At 32.8% G+C, this 15527-nt stretch overlaps 2 protein-coding genes across 6 annotated transcripts; one reads left to right on the top strand and one right to left on the bottom strand.

Moving 5' to 3' along the window:
- The first annotated feature begins 1235 nt into the window (after positions 1-1235).
- LOC104897445 (protein PLASTID REDOX INSENSITIVE 2, chloroplastic) lies at positions 1236-14385 on the top strand. Of its 4 annotated transcripts, none has more exons than XM_048646526.2 (4): positions 1236-1527; positions 2117-2215; positions 4065-4176; positions 12049-12425. In XM_048646526.2, the coding sequence occupies exons 1-4, from the start codon at positions 1324-1326 to the stop codon at positions 12057-12059; spliced, it is 426 nt and encodes a 141-aa protein (XP_048502483.1). In that variant the 5' UTR covers positions 1236-1323; the 3' UTR covers positions 12060-12425. The 4 variants fall into 4 exon arrangements, with proteins under 4 accessions (XP_048502483.1, XP_010682624.2, XP_019105971.2 ...); XM_010684322.4 differs by lacking the exon at positions 4065-4176 and adding an exon at positions 14091-14385 and having other exon boundaries at positions 1237-1527; positions 12049-12243; XM_019250426.3 differs by lacking the exon at positions 4065-4176 and adding an exon at positions 14084-14385 and having other exon boundaries at positions 1237-1527; positions 12049-12243.
- Positions 12370-13937, bottom strand: LOC104897446 (hypothetical protein). Of its 2 annotated transcripts, XM_057395436.1 has the most exons (4): positions 13505-13937; positions 13434-13462; positions 13177-13313; positions 12370-12865 (listed from the first exon to the last, which is right to left on the bottom strand). In XM_057395436.1, exons 1-4 carry the CDS (start codon positions 13705-13707, stop codon positions 12764-12766), a joined length of 471 nt encoding a protein of 156 aa, XP_057251419.1. In that variant the 5' UTR covers positions 13708-13937; the 3' UTR covers positions 12370-12763. The 2 variants fall into 2 exon arrangements, with proteins under 2 accessions (XP_057251419.1, XP_010682625.1); XM_010684323.4 differs by having other exon boundaries at positions 13434-13931.
- Positions 14386-15527: the final 1142 nt, after the last annotated feature.

Raw genomic sequence — 15527 nt, 5'->3', positions numbered from 1 at the left:
ACTGAAAAAAAAGAAGACTAACTGAAAACAAAATGAAGACTACCTGAAAAAAAATGAAGACTACCTGAAAAAAAATTAAGACTACCTGAAAAAAAATTAAGACTAACTGAAAAAAAATTGGAACCACCTGAAAGTCGTCCGACCAAGATTATGGTCGGACGAGTCCGACACAATACGTTGTCATCTTTAAATTCTAATTATATATTGAGATCCATCAAAAAAGTCTCCCATTTTCATGCTTAAATTACACATTGGTCAAAATTTATAGTCAAAATTTACAACACTGGACTTTGATTAAAGTATATTCAATTTTTTTAGAAAAACTTGGACCTTTGGAAAGCAGTGGTGACATTGAAAAGATGATGAATCTAAGTAGTGAATTGAGAAACAACTAACTTTCATTTTTGATATGCAAATAGTGCTTATTATAGTTACATTACTGGTAAATCTTATGAAAAATAAAGAGCGTTAACTTTCTAAAATGCTCCATCAAAATTACATGATCTCCAATCCAAAATGCACATAATTTATTTCTTTCTCGGAATGACAATTTAGTTCAAATTTGATCCTGATCTGATAAAATAATTCCGATCACAATATGAAAAAAGAAATTATGATCTGAATCATATAGAATGTGGTTATAATGTTATATACATCTAACTCATATCTGATTACTATAAGATGATTGTGTTGATTTTACTAAAAATCGAGTAAATATTGTATTATAGGCTAATACTCGAATTATGTGCTCTTAAGGGATATAATTTGACTAAATTTGACACAATTCGAGGAAAAAAATCAGGGGTGTACATGAAACGAGACAGTTCGCGAGCTACTCGAGATGACTCTGTCAAAACTTGCTCAAAGCTCGATTCGAGTGAGCTCCAATCGAACTCGAGCTCGACTCGAGATGTTGGCGAGTCTAGTTGAGTAACTCGATACCCTACTCGTAAACTCATGGGAATCTCGAATATCCAATTATTTATACAAAATACCTAAATTTGACATATATTCCACCTTAGGGTTGCATTTTAGAAGAGACACTTTCAAGTTACTCGAAATCGATTAAAACTCGACTTACTCAATAGTCGACCATAGTGGGCATAATTCAACTTGAACTTGACTCGAAATACTAACGAGTCGAGTCGAGCTAGCTCAAACTCAAACTCAAACTCGACTCGCATCGTTTAAACTCTTAAAAATAATTCGATAAGAACCCAATAAATAAAATTGAGTTAAGTTAAAACAAAGGTGGGCTAGATATAGGGATTTTGAAACGAAAGTTACAAGCCTAGAAATTGTAGTGAAACAAAACCGCCATTAATGGCTCTCTACACTTCTCACTTCTCCATTCAATTTCCCACTACTCCCGCCAAAATCCCAACTTTTAACCATCTTATTGCGCGCACTTCTATCATCCCGCTCTCTCATCGCCGAACTCAATCTCTCTCCTCAATTCTGACTCTCCGAGCAAACCCACCTCAGAAATACGTGTATCCTGACCCTATTCCAGAATTCGCAGAAGCTGTAATTATCACAGCACAAATTACATATTTCATGTTATTTTTATCTGATTTCATCATTTTGTCTATGTACTCTTTATCTTCAATTACAACGTACGTGCCTGCCGTTACGATTGCGGCGGTATTAGGATAGATTTACGTGTATTCCTTAAATCTATGTATAAGTGTTTATTCAAATACTTACTAATTTTATATGCACGCAATGCGTGTGAAAGCAAATATCTAATAACCTCAAACAATAGGATATTTTGTAGAGTATGGAAGGAGAGAAGAGGAAAAAGACAATTAGTTGTTTGCAGATTTTTTTTTTTTGTTTTTTGAGAAATTGGTGAAATTGAGTTGATGTACTTGCTGAAAATCATTGGAAACCGTCGACCATTTCTTTAACGCATTTTAAAGAAAGCCTAGTAAATAATAAAGTTTAATTAATTTTTACGTTAGGGTATATTAGTAAAAGAGGATGAACATGAGAAAATATTTGCTTATGATACTAATATATCCTAAAGATATTATCATACGTTTATTATTCGTAATGGTAATGTTACTAATACTGTTCCACTCTATTTTTTTTTATTTTTTTTGGGCATTTGCAGGAAACACGAAAGTTCAAAATTGAGCTAACGAAGACATTATCGAAAGATGAACACGCCTTTGGGGATGAACTTGACAAGGTTGTCAATGTTTGCGCTGAGGTGATTGTTCTTCAACTCTTGATGGCTACTTGTTTTTATCATATATACTTCCTCCGTTCTTTTTTTTAAATTACAGTTGGACTATTCATAAATCACACTGTATAAAGTATAATCATCTATTCACGATAAACATAGTCATATGATATCTTATTTAATTTGTCTTTTTTAATTGCAACATTTTGAATTTTAGACTATTCATAAATCACACTTTAATCGTGTATAAAGTAGAAAACAGTCATATGATATCTTATTTAATTTGTCTTAATGTGTAGCTTTTTTGAAAAATATTTACAAATACATAAGTAAAGTTATTAATGGTCAAAATTATGCCTCGGCAAATGTGGAGATGCAAATTTTGTAATTAAAAAAGAAAAGAAAAGGAGGAAGTATATGCTTGTATGGTGTTCGATAAATTGCTTGACTGAACTTACTCTGTGTTAATTTAGGGTGGGAGGGTAACCAAACATAGCCTTAGAGTTGATCGTTTATGACGTGCTTGCTGTTGGAGAGTTGGGGTATAAGTTAGTTGGTGGTTGGGTTAGTTGGGGGTTGGTTTATAAAGTAGTTATCTTTTTGTCGTGGCGGGAAATTCTGTTAGTTTTAGTTTCATTATATAAGGAGAGGAGGGTCCTATGTCAAATGACAGGCATTTTATTTCTGTCATTTTTTCTCCGTGTCTCAAGCACTCCATTTGCGAGCTTGATTGTCTTTGTTTCGGTTCTTTTATTGGCTCGAATATAGAAGAATCAGGTTGTGGTCTTTGGATGTTGTTCGCTTTCCTAAGGTATGGGATCCATTGAGCTTCTCAAAACTCCTAGGCGCAATTCCATGATTAGGGAGTTGGGTAAACTTCTGCTGGATAAGGTAGATCACAACTTCTTTTCCTGCAACATGTAGGCTGGCAAAGTGAAAGTGTTTTACGAAATATAGCAATCGAAACTTACGCAAGAAACAATGACATTCAGCCACTGTCTTTGGGTTTTGTTCGCTTTCCTAAGATATGGGATCCAGTGAGCTTCTCGAAACTCCTAGGCACAATTCCATGATTAGGGAGTTGGGTAAACTTCTGCTGGATAAGGTAGATCACAACTTCTTTTCCTGCAACATGTAGGCTGGCAAAGTGAAAGTGTTTTACGACATATAGCAATCGAAACTTACGCAAGAAACAATGACATTCAGCCACTGTCTTTGGGTTTTGTTCGCTTTCCTAAGATATGGAATCCACTGAGCTTCTCGAAACTCTTAGGCATGGTTCCATGATCATAATTTGGGGTAAACTTCTGCTAAGTAAGGTAGATCCCAAGTAGTGCTTCTTTTTCTGCAACATGTAGACTGGGAAAGTGAAAGTGTTTTGAAATACGACCATATAGAAACTTACGCAGGAAACAATAACATTCAGCCATTGGGTTCAAAGGTTTTAAGGATGTTTAACCTCTAGGCCTCACAGGTTTGGCAATTAACATGTATGACTGATCATTGAGAAGGAAACTGAGCAAGAAGGACCCAAACGACATGATATTGTCGGATGAACCAAGTTTATGAAGGAAAAGAAAAGCCTGACCCAAATTTGGTTGTGGTTAGGAAGAAATCCATTTGTCGTCGATCTGATAAGGTAAAAAGAGCCTATGACAGAAGTGCATTTGTTGATGTGCTTCCATGTTAGACAAAGTATCACTCGTTTCACCTCAAACTAGAGTAAAAAAAGTTTGTAGATCAGTTCTACAATGTTTAGTGTTGAATGATAGACGCCATACTACAATTCTACAACATGGATGAGAAGTCATAACTCATAACCTAACCATTGAACCACAAACAAAGGTAGGGAATGTTCATACTTTCCATTTTCTAGGATGAATTCAATTTAGTGGGCAACGAGGAGAACTTGCAAAAGAACCCGCATCTAGTTGCATCTTGCGAAGGACTAAAGACGAAGGTGAACAGAGGAGTGACTCATGGTAGAGGTAATGTATATGTTTTCTAGAGAATATTTAAGTATTCTATTATCTTTAGGAATAATATTATCCGGGAAAGACCATTCTTTATTGATTTTCCTTGTTTCAGATGGTAAAAAGTTCTTAGTTAGGCTCTGCTTATGAGATAGCTGAACTATTTCTTCCTAGTATTGGGTTGGTTTGGTGGATAATCTGGAACTTCAGTTTTGTGCTTGATTAACATTAGCCTCTGTTTTCGGTGTGTAATCCCAATTCCCAAGTATATATGTCTGGCTTTGTCATGATTTAAACTGTTTTTTTGAGTTCTAGGGACTCTTTCCATCTTCCAGTACTAATACCCAAAGAAACTTATAAGCCTTACTATTGGCATTTTTGAAGTAATGTATTATGAGAAATGCCAAGGGTTATGCTTAGGAAGCTCTAATTAGAAATATTCAACATTTAATAATAGAAGACACATAATTGTTGTAAGTTCCTAACTTGATAACTTGTGTTTCATTATAGGTAATGTTTATTCATTACTCTGGTGACTTGTTTGGTATGTGGCAATAAATGATCGTAGTGTCTATTACAAATGTTGGGATGATTGTTTAGTACATAGGGCATTGACATGATACTTTTTTAAAATTACAGAATACATATAAATCTATTACCAACACTACTATTTATTATCGTCTATCAAACAAGTGATAACAGTACATTTGATAGCCGGTGATAAGTAGAGGTGATATTTTTAAATTTTTATTGACTTTTTGTTATGAAGAACCTCATGTCAAGTAACAAATTGTTTAAGGTTTGTAGTAGTGCAATTCTACGGTTTAATTTGTGTATTTTTTTGAAGTTTCCATTTAACGCTCATTACTTTTTGAGACTTCGGTATTGAGTGAGAATTCAAATTCATTAACAGATGCACAAAGTTGGAGGTAGCTGCTAGCATTAGTATTACCATGCATTCTGGCAGTAAGTTTTCCTGCACAACTACACGAACCCATGACTCCATGAGAGTCATGACCATTATTTAATATCTGCTGCCAATAATGGGTCGTAAGAGTCATAGTTAGCAAGGCCCATATATTTAATATTAGTAGTACAATGTAGAGTTCTGTCCCAAATGTTCAATTAGTGGAGTCTACAAAACCCAAAGACCATTTAGAATGAGTGAGTAGTTTTTTTTTTGTCCTACTACGAGGAGTTTCTCCCGTCCTCGGTAAGTGGACTAATTTCCAGTGGGAGTTTGCATGGGTACCTCAAAGGGTAGCATCCTTTCTAACTGGGATTTTTCCCATACCGAATGTTCGAACCCGAGACCTTGGTTAAGAAGCGAGAGGCCTTTAACCACTTACGTCAACCTGAATTGATATAAATGAGTAGTTTATGGTTCAGAATAGATCATTAAAACAGGTGTGGGTTGTTCTTCTTTAATCATCAATTGAAAATAAACATGGTCAAATGATTTTGGTCGGCATGCAATTATTTTGGCAAAAACATAGAGTGGATTGAAACCATGTACTCTTCACATGGTATTCTCTCTCTAGCAAATAGCAACTAATTAATGGAATGCCATAATTTCATTAATGAAATGCCATAATTGCAAAATCTAAGGAGCCACTTCTAGGTTGAGTCACATTCAAACCAACACATTCCTCCGAGGAGATGTAGATATTCTGAAACTCAATCATGAATGATTCATCATCAAGTTGGTGACTCATCAACATGTTTAAGGACCATGTTAATTGATTGAGTAAATATACTTAAAAAAAATACTCCAATTTAGACGAAAAACTTTGTCAACCCATCGGGTAATCTACTCACTAGAGAGAGTCATTAATAATCAGTGGAGTCCAACTCAACAGAATTAATTATTTTTAAGTGTTTATTTTTAATGGGTAGTCTACTCAATGGATAAATATAACAATCTCCAATTTAGATACATTTAACTTTATGATTTAGGTTGACTTTTTCATAACTTATCCAAACTTATTAAAACTTACTTTAAAGACTTGTTCGAGAAGCTCCTACTTCCCCCAAATGAAAGGCCCTATTGGAACTTACTTCTAAAACTTGTTTAAATGTATATAAACTTTGTTTTTTCTTATTGAAACTTATTTCTAAGCCTTGTTCAAATGTATCTCAACTTATTTTTTTAGTGTGAATGTAATAAGATTTTATTCTAAAATCACTTCAATAATAGTACTATACACCTACCATATTTTTTTAAAACTTTTCTTTAATCACAAAAGGCCAAATGTGACTATTAGAGGACATTTGCTCAATTTGATAGGCAACTCTCATAGAATCGAGGATTAGATTATTAATATTTTTTTCCAATCTTGTCAAATGACCATTATAATCCACAAATCATAAGCTCTCACATAATAAATCATAATCCTACCAAATAAAAAAGAATAAACTGAAACTAATGCTCTCTTATTTGGGTTCCTCATTGTGCATGATGCCCCATGGTTTGTTAACAGTAGACTATAGATGTTGATGCTGTCTAATTAATGTCCTCCGACCAGCCAATTCTATTATTTAGTTTTCCATTATTCAATATGGGTCGCTTTCTTAACCTCAAACGTTTATCCTCAAAATTGAACTGAATCAATAGCAATTGAACTGAACTGAATTGAATTGAACTGAAAATAAATTGAAGAGAACAAACCCTTATTCTACAGTTTTCAGGTTCTTAAATAAGAAGTGTTCTCATGAAAAATTTAGTAGAGAAACTATGAAAGACGAGTCAAATAAACGAAGGTGATAATTAGAGGACTATATTATATTGTAGTAGAAGAAAATGTTGAACAAGTTACATTAGAAAGACAAATTAATGCTCACCCATATGTAGCAAGTTACTTGCTATATATTCTTTTTTCTAGTCATCCCAATTTACTATTTTATTTTTAGTGTTGGAGAATGACTAAGCCCGGTTATATAAATGAGATTTGATTTGTGATCTTGGGTACACTTCTATAAGACTCTACTTGCTATGTGCTCATATTACAAGTAAAATGAATGTCTTCACCTTCAAGTTTCTAACATAAGAGAATTCATCCGTCTGTTTAATCCGACTTAGTTTGTCTTATTTTATTTTATCTGAATTTATCTTATCTTATTTGATTTTATCTTATCTTATTTTTTTTAAAAATGAGTGAAGATAAGTTGAGCAGAACATCTTATTTATCTTATCTGATCTTATCTTATATGATCTCAAATGAGTTTAAATAGATTAAATAGAACAAGACCTAAGTCTAAGTGTATCTCCTTAATGATAGTTTTGTAAGAAAGACCAAATTATATGAAGTCAAAATGATATATATTATTCATGTGGTATACTAATTCTCTAATTATTTTTTTGAGTAAACTTTGATTTCCATCATAGATATACATTGTATACAGTACACTCAAAATGTTGAATATATAATTGCAATTTGAGATATATTTTGTTTGTTATATCAAATTGATTAATTAGGAAGCCCTCTTGCTTTAGAATATGTTCTCTTTACCTTATTACTTTTTTCTTAACTTTTTTTAATTTTTTCGAACTTTTCTTATTTTTCTGAAAATAAGCAAAGATAAAATGTAGAAAGCACACCCTTAATCACAAGTCCAAACAATCATGCGGGGGAAGGTAGTAGTAGTCTAGTAGAAGGAAGTTACTTCTTCCGTCCCAATTTAGTTGCTACATTTTGACCGTAGACACTATTCACGTCATTACTTTGACTATCTTTTACTCCATATACATAAGAAAAAACATGGTCATGTTGGATCTTGTTTGATTCGTTCCAATTTGTATATTCCAAATATATAATTTTTATAATGTTTTCATATATGTAACTCAAGATATTGGTGTTTAAAGTAATTGCATCTCGTAAAATGTGATAAAGCAAATATAACAACTAAATTGGGACAGAGAGAATGATCTTTTGCTACAAGTTCTAATTTTTGCCATATAGTAGAATATACTTCTTGCAAGATTCTAAGTTCCTAACCATACAGTAAAATAATCACTTTGTTGTCATATATGATATAGTAGTACTATAAAGTAGGTGTATTAACATAACAAAGGTTTTTGCTAATCTTAATATTTATTTTACTTGACAATTACTCAGTGACCAAAAATCATTGATGATTCTTAACTAAGACAGGGAAACATGAAAATCTAACTCTGAAAACAGTATGGTTTTATGTCTGTTTGTTTCAGACTTTAAGTATATATTACTACAAATTTTTAACCCTCTGAGATATTTTAGTGGCAGAAAATCTTACCTAACCTAACATATACGTAGGAAGTAATCTTTGACCATGTAAATACTATACATTAATTTTAAGGTTATGCTATATGCACTCTTTAGGGTTGCAGATAAGACATAAATACACTGCTTAAAATGGAAATAAGTTGTGAATTTTTGGAAAATTTTTGCATCAACTGATGTAATAAATGATCAATTAATACAACTAATTTTTATTTTTAACTTCTTATATACCGCCTTTAGAGCTGCATATAACTTTTCCCTGATTTTATAATGTGAAATCAAATGTGAAATAATCAAAGTACTTAATTGTCTTAATAATATTCTTCCTCTAACTTACTCTTTTATATTCACATGTGTAAACATCTCTGGTTTATTGTCAGTCTATGTAAGCCATGTGCTGTGTTGTAGATCTTTGGGCTCCCTTAATTAATGAAAGAATTGGACTTTTCTTGTTCAACCCTGACCCATGTAGGGGACTACAATCTCGAATATTTTTTTTGGATGTGACTACTTGTGTACAAGATTACAACCATCTAACTTTTATGTTTTAAGATTTTTACTTCTTCATCGTAATATACATGTGCGATGTGCTGTAGATGTCAACTAGCTTAGTTGATTAAAATGGTAAGGTGGCGTTTAAGAGTGGAAATCAAATCCTGCTTACATCAATAATTATCCAACATCGGAATATTTTATGAATTAAAGTATGATTTGTTGTGGTCTAATTCTAACGAGAATAAGTAATAAAGTTCGAAAATAAGAGTAGTAGGAAAAGCCTAGTATTACTATTCATCCAATAGTAGAACCTTTCTGCCAAACTGTAGTTTTGGTGCCAAATTGTGTTATTGTCTAGTAGTAGATGGTACAAAACTACAAATGTCCAATTGTTTTGATTAAATGACTCAAATTTGACCTTATTTGTTAGGTTGTTGCTCCTTTGTGGGTCTTCTTTATTTTCTTTTTCTCATCCAAACATTCTAATTTCTCATCAGTACTCCTTGAATTGAACCAACCTTGTTTTTTGGAGTTTTCTGGTTGGTACCACATCAAGTGGGCATTTCTATAACTATTTTTTCTTCTCTTTTAAACAGTCAATAGTCTTAACTCTTAATTTAACCTAGTTCCTTGCAAGATTATTGTAAAGACTGTCTTGAGAACATTAATTATATAATATAGTTATGGACTTTAATGTCAGGGATCTTAATGACAAGAAGACTTTTTTTCTTTATTTTATGTTAGAATAACAAATTGTACTTCCTCCGTTTCATATTACTCGCTACACTTCTCAATTCACGGACTCCTACATAATTTTTGGAGAAGAGAGAGGTAGAGAGTAAAAAGAAAAGGGACCCATGTGAGAGGAGAGAGATAGAGAGAGTTTATTGCCTAGAAAGGAAAAGGAAGTGTAGCAAGTAATCTGAAACTTCCACAATGAAAAGTGTAGCGAGCATTATGAAACGGAAGAAGTAGTAAAACTCATGCATAAAGTATGATTCTTTGATTATACAGTGCATATATCAGAAACTTTTCTGAACTACTGCTTGTTGATTTTCCTTACACTTCTAAAAGGGAGGGATTTATGATTTTAATCTTTTATGTTCCCTTCTACTGACAAAAATGCTAGTAACAGTAGCTGTCAATAATTCAGGAAACAAGCTCAGAGGCTTCCTTTTGCTGTACTAATTAAGCAAATTATTATCTCATACAAAAACTTGATAGTGGATACATTTAACCTTTTTTTTTTCCTCTTTCTTTGATCTTCTTTAGATTAAGTCATTAAACCCATGATTTGATTTCTGTGGTTCTTCTCCTTTGGTGGGAAGTCTGCAATAGATGGGAAAGGAAGAAGAATATTAATTGAATTGGGTTATTTACTTTCAAAGTTCATAGTATAGTTAGTATGTTGGTCTTTTAAAAGTTTTGTGCACATTACTGAACCAACATTTGGTATCTCATGTCATACTTCCATGAAGTTTCATTCAATCGGTTGTTATTAGTAGATGTCTAGTACACTTGGATTGCATCTACATTAGAGGAAACATGGATTATGATTTCTTTGTTTTCATCCAATCTATATCCAATAGTATTTAGAAATCGGTTATCCCATATGGTCATATGTCATTCTCACAAAAAACGCGCCCAAATTTTAGAATTTTTTTTTTTACTTCTATAACTTTTTTACTTCTATGATAGAAAGTAACATTCAGTTTATCCCTATCTTCACCTCTTCCTTCCCCTTACCAAGATTATGAGGTTTTATGAAGTGTACAATGAAGACTCAACCATGTAAAATTTTGGATTCTCCACATTTACCTTAGTACTTGCTTATGATTTGTCCCACGCCTTTGTGAATATATTTCTTATACACAACATGAACGTTGAAATCAATGAGATTATTCATTTATACGACGTCTTCTTTTTGTGATGGTTTTTAGTATCATTTCTGATTCACTTTATTCATTGATATCCTACAGTTCCTTCTTTCTGAAATAAGTGAAACACTTCTCTCAAAAAACTTTCATATAAAAAATAGAAGTATTTCACTTATTTTGGAGAAAGTATCTGACACATCATGTTTATGCTTTGCACGGGGTAAAAATCTAATTTTATAAATAGGAATTGCTTCTTATTGTTCCCTTTAAGAGAATAGTTGCCTAAGTTTTTTGTTGTACTTTTGAAAAACAAAAAGCTTTTGGTCCATGGTAGTACTATGTGTTAGCTTATGAATGGACTAATGCTGTCGGGTGACCATATTCTAAGGGCTCGTTTATGTCATTTGTTTCACAAAAAATATAGCTTGGACAATTACTCACTGAAACATTAATCTAAATGGCTTGTTCATTTATGATCATGAATACGCATTTTTATAGAATTATAGTAGAGGGCTGTATTAATCCTCCTTCCCCTCTTAGTAAACCGGAACACCGTTTGATGTACAATTTTTCCGTTGTTTGGTACTTTGGTTCTTTGCCTGAAATGTTATGGAAAAAGCGAAAACGGAAATGAAAAGGTGAGGATGAATTGAAGGTATAAAATACTCGGGAAAATGTGGCAATCCTTTCCGACCCTTGGAAAATCTATTTTCCACGGCTTTACAAATCAAACAAAAAAAAGGAAAATGTTCAAATATGGGTTTGAGCCACATCCATCATGAGGAGAAATAGTCTATTTCACAAGACTAAGGAGGTTCTACCTTAAAACCATGTGTCAATAACGTGACTAGTCCCTTTGTGTTATACAATGAACTCATCTCTCTTCTTTCATTAGTGTTTGGACACTCACATGTATTGTGCGTTAATACATCATAACTTCAACGGAAAAACATATTCTTGGAAACTTCACAATTCCCTCCTCTTACTTTCCTTCACCTTCACTCTCCTTCCCTTCCCTACAGTCATGAGTAATAATGGCTTGATTGAAATTCATATTCTTCTAAAATAATTATCTAAAGTTTGGTAAGTGTTGGGTCAACTAAAAACATCCATAGCTATAAGGTGCTCAAACCAAATTATGTTTTTTGCATGAAAATAACTATGCTTATCAATTCTTGTGCATATTTCTGAATTACTGTTGTAAAAGTTTACTGATTTAGTGTAGTCTATCGTACTTTTTGCATGTAAAATAACAGATACTGCATGAATTTTTGAGAAAAGACTATGGAGGACCAGGAACATTATTGGTGGAGCCTTTCACATACATGTTAATCGCTCTCAAAGACAACGATTTGCCTAATGCTTCTTTGGTTGCTCGAGCATCCTTGCTATGGGCTCAAAATTGTATTGATCAAGACTGGAAATTCTGGAATTCAACTTGCTATGATCAAGTAAATCATCCTTCCTAGTCTTTTTTTTCCTTTTCTTTTGCTTCCCCGTTTTTTAAAGCCTAATTTATGTCGAGTAAACCTTGTTCCTTGTTGTAAAAAGTTCGGAAATTGTACTAGTACGTTCGATGGAATAATTTCTTAACCGAGTTTATTATAACAGAGAATGATCTTTTGAAGTAAAATGCACAAGTTATCATTTTTCTGAAGGACAATTTTGTTTCATCACAGATTACAGAACTTTGTCACTTACATGTGCACACAACTTTTTCAGATTTACAGTCAGCCTTTTTTCTTCCTCTTTTGCCATTTATACATAGAAATTGGGCATTTGGGTGCATCAAAAGTGGATTTGGAGAAAGATTGATACTCAATTCTTTTTCTCCAAGTGTACCCTTTTCTCTTTTTCCTTTTGCTTGTTAATGTGCCTTCCTTTTCTGGAAAGTCTTCAAAATCATTTTTTTCTGAAGGATAGAAAAAGCTATGTTAGCTTCATATTGAACTCTTTCAACTCCTTTAGATGTTAATTTGTTGCCTCAGAGATGCTCTGTAACGATGGCCTCCATGTCTTCGATCTCGAATTCATGGATCTTGATGTTAATCTCTTTCTTTCATGGTCTGATCCCTGTTTAATTATACACATAATTATGCTTCATTAGTTTACAAATTGACCTATGGTAAAAAAAAAAAATTAAGTATCCCCTATCTCACTTTTTTTAAATATTTATTTTCGGTTAAAATTAAAACTGCGCGATAATCCAAATTCTACTAGACTCCGACTAACTAGATGCATTCCTGGTGCTCAAACCAGCTGATCCAAGAACATTATAGGTCTCTATTTCTTTAGTTAATTGCTTCAAATCACCCAATTAAGTTACTTTATGATCTTCTCATGCACTCTTTTCAATAAAAAAAGCTTGAAGTTTGAGCTTTTACCTGATCATTTTCCTCAGATTCTTGTCTTTTTTCTTCTCTTTCCTTTCCCTCACTTGTTTGTAGCTTTTCACTTCCTGACTTCTTTTCATTCATCTGAGCTTTTGCCAGCTTTTTTGCCATCAGCACTTTCTTAACCTCTGCCACCATCAGAACACACAAAGGTCAATAAAAAAAATACTAATCAGGCTAATATGATTTATATAATTTGCGATATTCTATCAACTAGGATAACTATGTTATCGTCAACAAGTACCAACCTTGTGAAGTAACGAGTCGATAAGCTCGACCCAGGACAAGAGTATCCGTGGGTCGGAGCAGCTTAACTCGAGTATACCGGACCGTCTTCTTCTTGCCGGCTGTGGCACCGGCTTCGTCGTCTGAAAGAGGGATTGGGATGATCAATGATACATAGTGACCAGGGTTCATTTTCATTACTTCATTAGCACTAATAGACCAATACATCCTTTCTACTTTCCCACTTGGGTGTTGTATCACCAATGCTGCTGCATCTACTGCTTGGCAATTCCCCATTTTTTTTTTTTTCTCTCTTCTACAAAAATGGCTAAAGATGAGAAGGAATAAAATGGGAAGAAATGAAAGATGAATAAGAGGAAGAAATTGAAAGGATGTGAAATAGGGTCAAGTCTTTATCTTAAGGAGCACCCACCACCATTGATTTTAAATAATAATGAAAGATTTAACTTACACTGCTTTGCTGAGCTATATCTTTGTAGTTGTGTACTACTAGTCTACTAATATGACTATCTTAACTAACTTAAGTCATGGGTACATATCAACATATGCTTTTATATGCCTTCAAGTTTCCTACATTGGACGGCAAGTTTTTTTTTTTTTTTAAATTACGAAAGATAATTGATTCGAAGACGAACTCCTGCTAGGCTACTAGTTTGCAGGGCACACCAGCTCATAAGCTGGGTATAAGGTTAAACAGTCCGGAAGAAAATGCCTAACATATTGTTGGAACGAGGATTTGAATCCTGAGCAATGCCCTGAAATTCGGGATAATACTCCACTGAGCTACTACCTCTCTCTCCAATTTTTTTTTTTTTTATATATAATGAATATAATACTTCGGTGTGTTTATATTATTTGGTTGGGTTAGGCTATATATGGCTTATTCTTGTATGTAAGCAACTCATGTAATAAACTCCATTATTTTTAATCTGAATTCTTTGTATTTTTGCACTATTTATATACTCGACTTTAATCATTGTTGATAATCTATATATAACAATATAAATTTTGAAAACATCGACTCTTTTTTAAGTTTTATTCTATCTGTTCTTCTAAGGTGTTCCTTGTTACTGTTATCAAGGTAAGGAAGATAGAGGGTATGTTAGTTTTTTTTTTTTTAATTTAAATAGGAGAGAGAATATGGTTTTGAGAGAGTATAATTGTAGGGTCTAACAAGTGAATAAAGTAATGCAAATATGGAACAAAACATTACCAAATAAATAGGGAAAATATTTGAGGAACAAATGTAAACGAAAGGTAGGAAGATCTTTGAAAAACGAATTTAGTAACTTATTTACAATTAAAAAATATTAATGCTCGGACTTTTGAATTAACAAGTGTAAAAGATAACTTGTGTTTATTGAAAACTAAAAAAAAGAAGTATAGTTTGGCATTTATGACAAAAACATGAGTTCCTAGATATTGATAACATTTTATTTTTTTAACATTTCTAATTTCAACTTTATACATAATTGTCAAGGTTACGTTTAGTATTTTGATTTTAATATTAACAATAATGTGGTATACTTACCAATAATAATTTAGTAATCATTTGTTGGTCAATTGAGCACCTAGGAAGGTGCCTTAAATATAGCCATTATGAATGGGCCATATGGTTGATGTCATCCCGAAGTGGGGTGCTATATGGGCCATCATCGGCACTGTCGACGGAGGGATCAAGAACTTTTGTGTTTAAATACTACTAATTACATTTTGGAAATGATTATCTTAATTTGTGTTTTAAGATAAAGGGGTATTTAGATTATTTCTTTTTTAGCTGCATTCCTTTTCATGATTTTCTATGAAAAGTAGTGTCTTGCTAGCAAAAGAAAAGTATGATGATAATTTCAAAATGCTGAATTTATTGTTTAAATGGAATCAGGTATTCGCTCTGTTTTTTTTTAAATTGTTACATTCTATCTTTTCACGCTTGTCAATGATATGTTTGAATATTAATTTATCTAACTTTGCATTTGCAAAAATTAAAAAGGTTGATATTCTAAAAGTAAATATTATAGGTGATCATGGGTCGAGCGCACCTAAAACAATTGCCCATTTGTCGGGTCAAATTTCTGACCACTTTTTGTGCCCAAAGC

The sequence above is a fragment of the Beta vulgaris genome, chromosome 6 (assembly GCF_026745355.1).
Source record: "Beta vulgaris subsp. vulgaris cultivar EL10 chromosome 6, EL10.2, whole genome shotgun sequence".
Taxonomy (NCBI): Eukaryota; Viridiplantae; Streptophyta; class Magnoliopsida; order Caryophyllales; family Amaranthaceae; genus Beta; species Beta vulgaris.
Note: the sequence above shows the minus strand (reverse complement) of the source record. Positions and strands in the feature narration are given on the sequence as shown.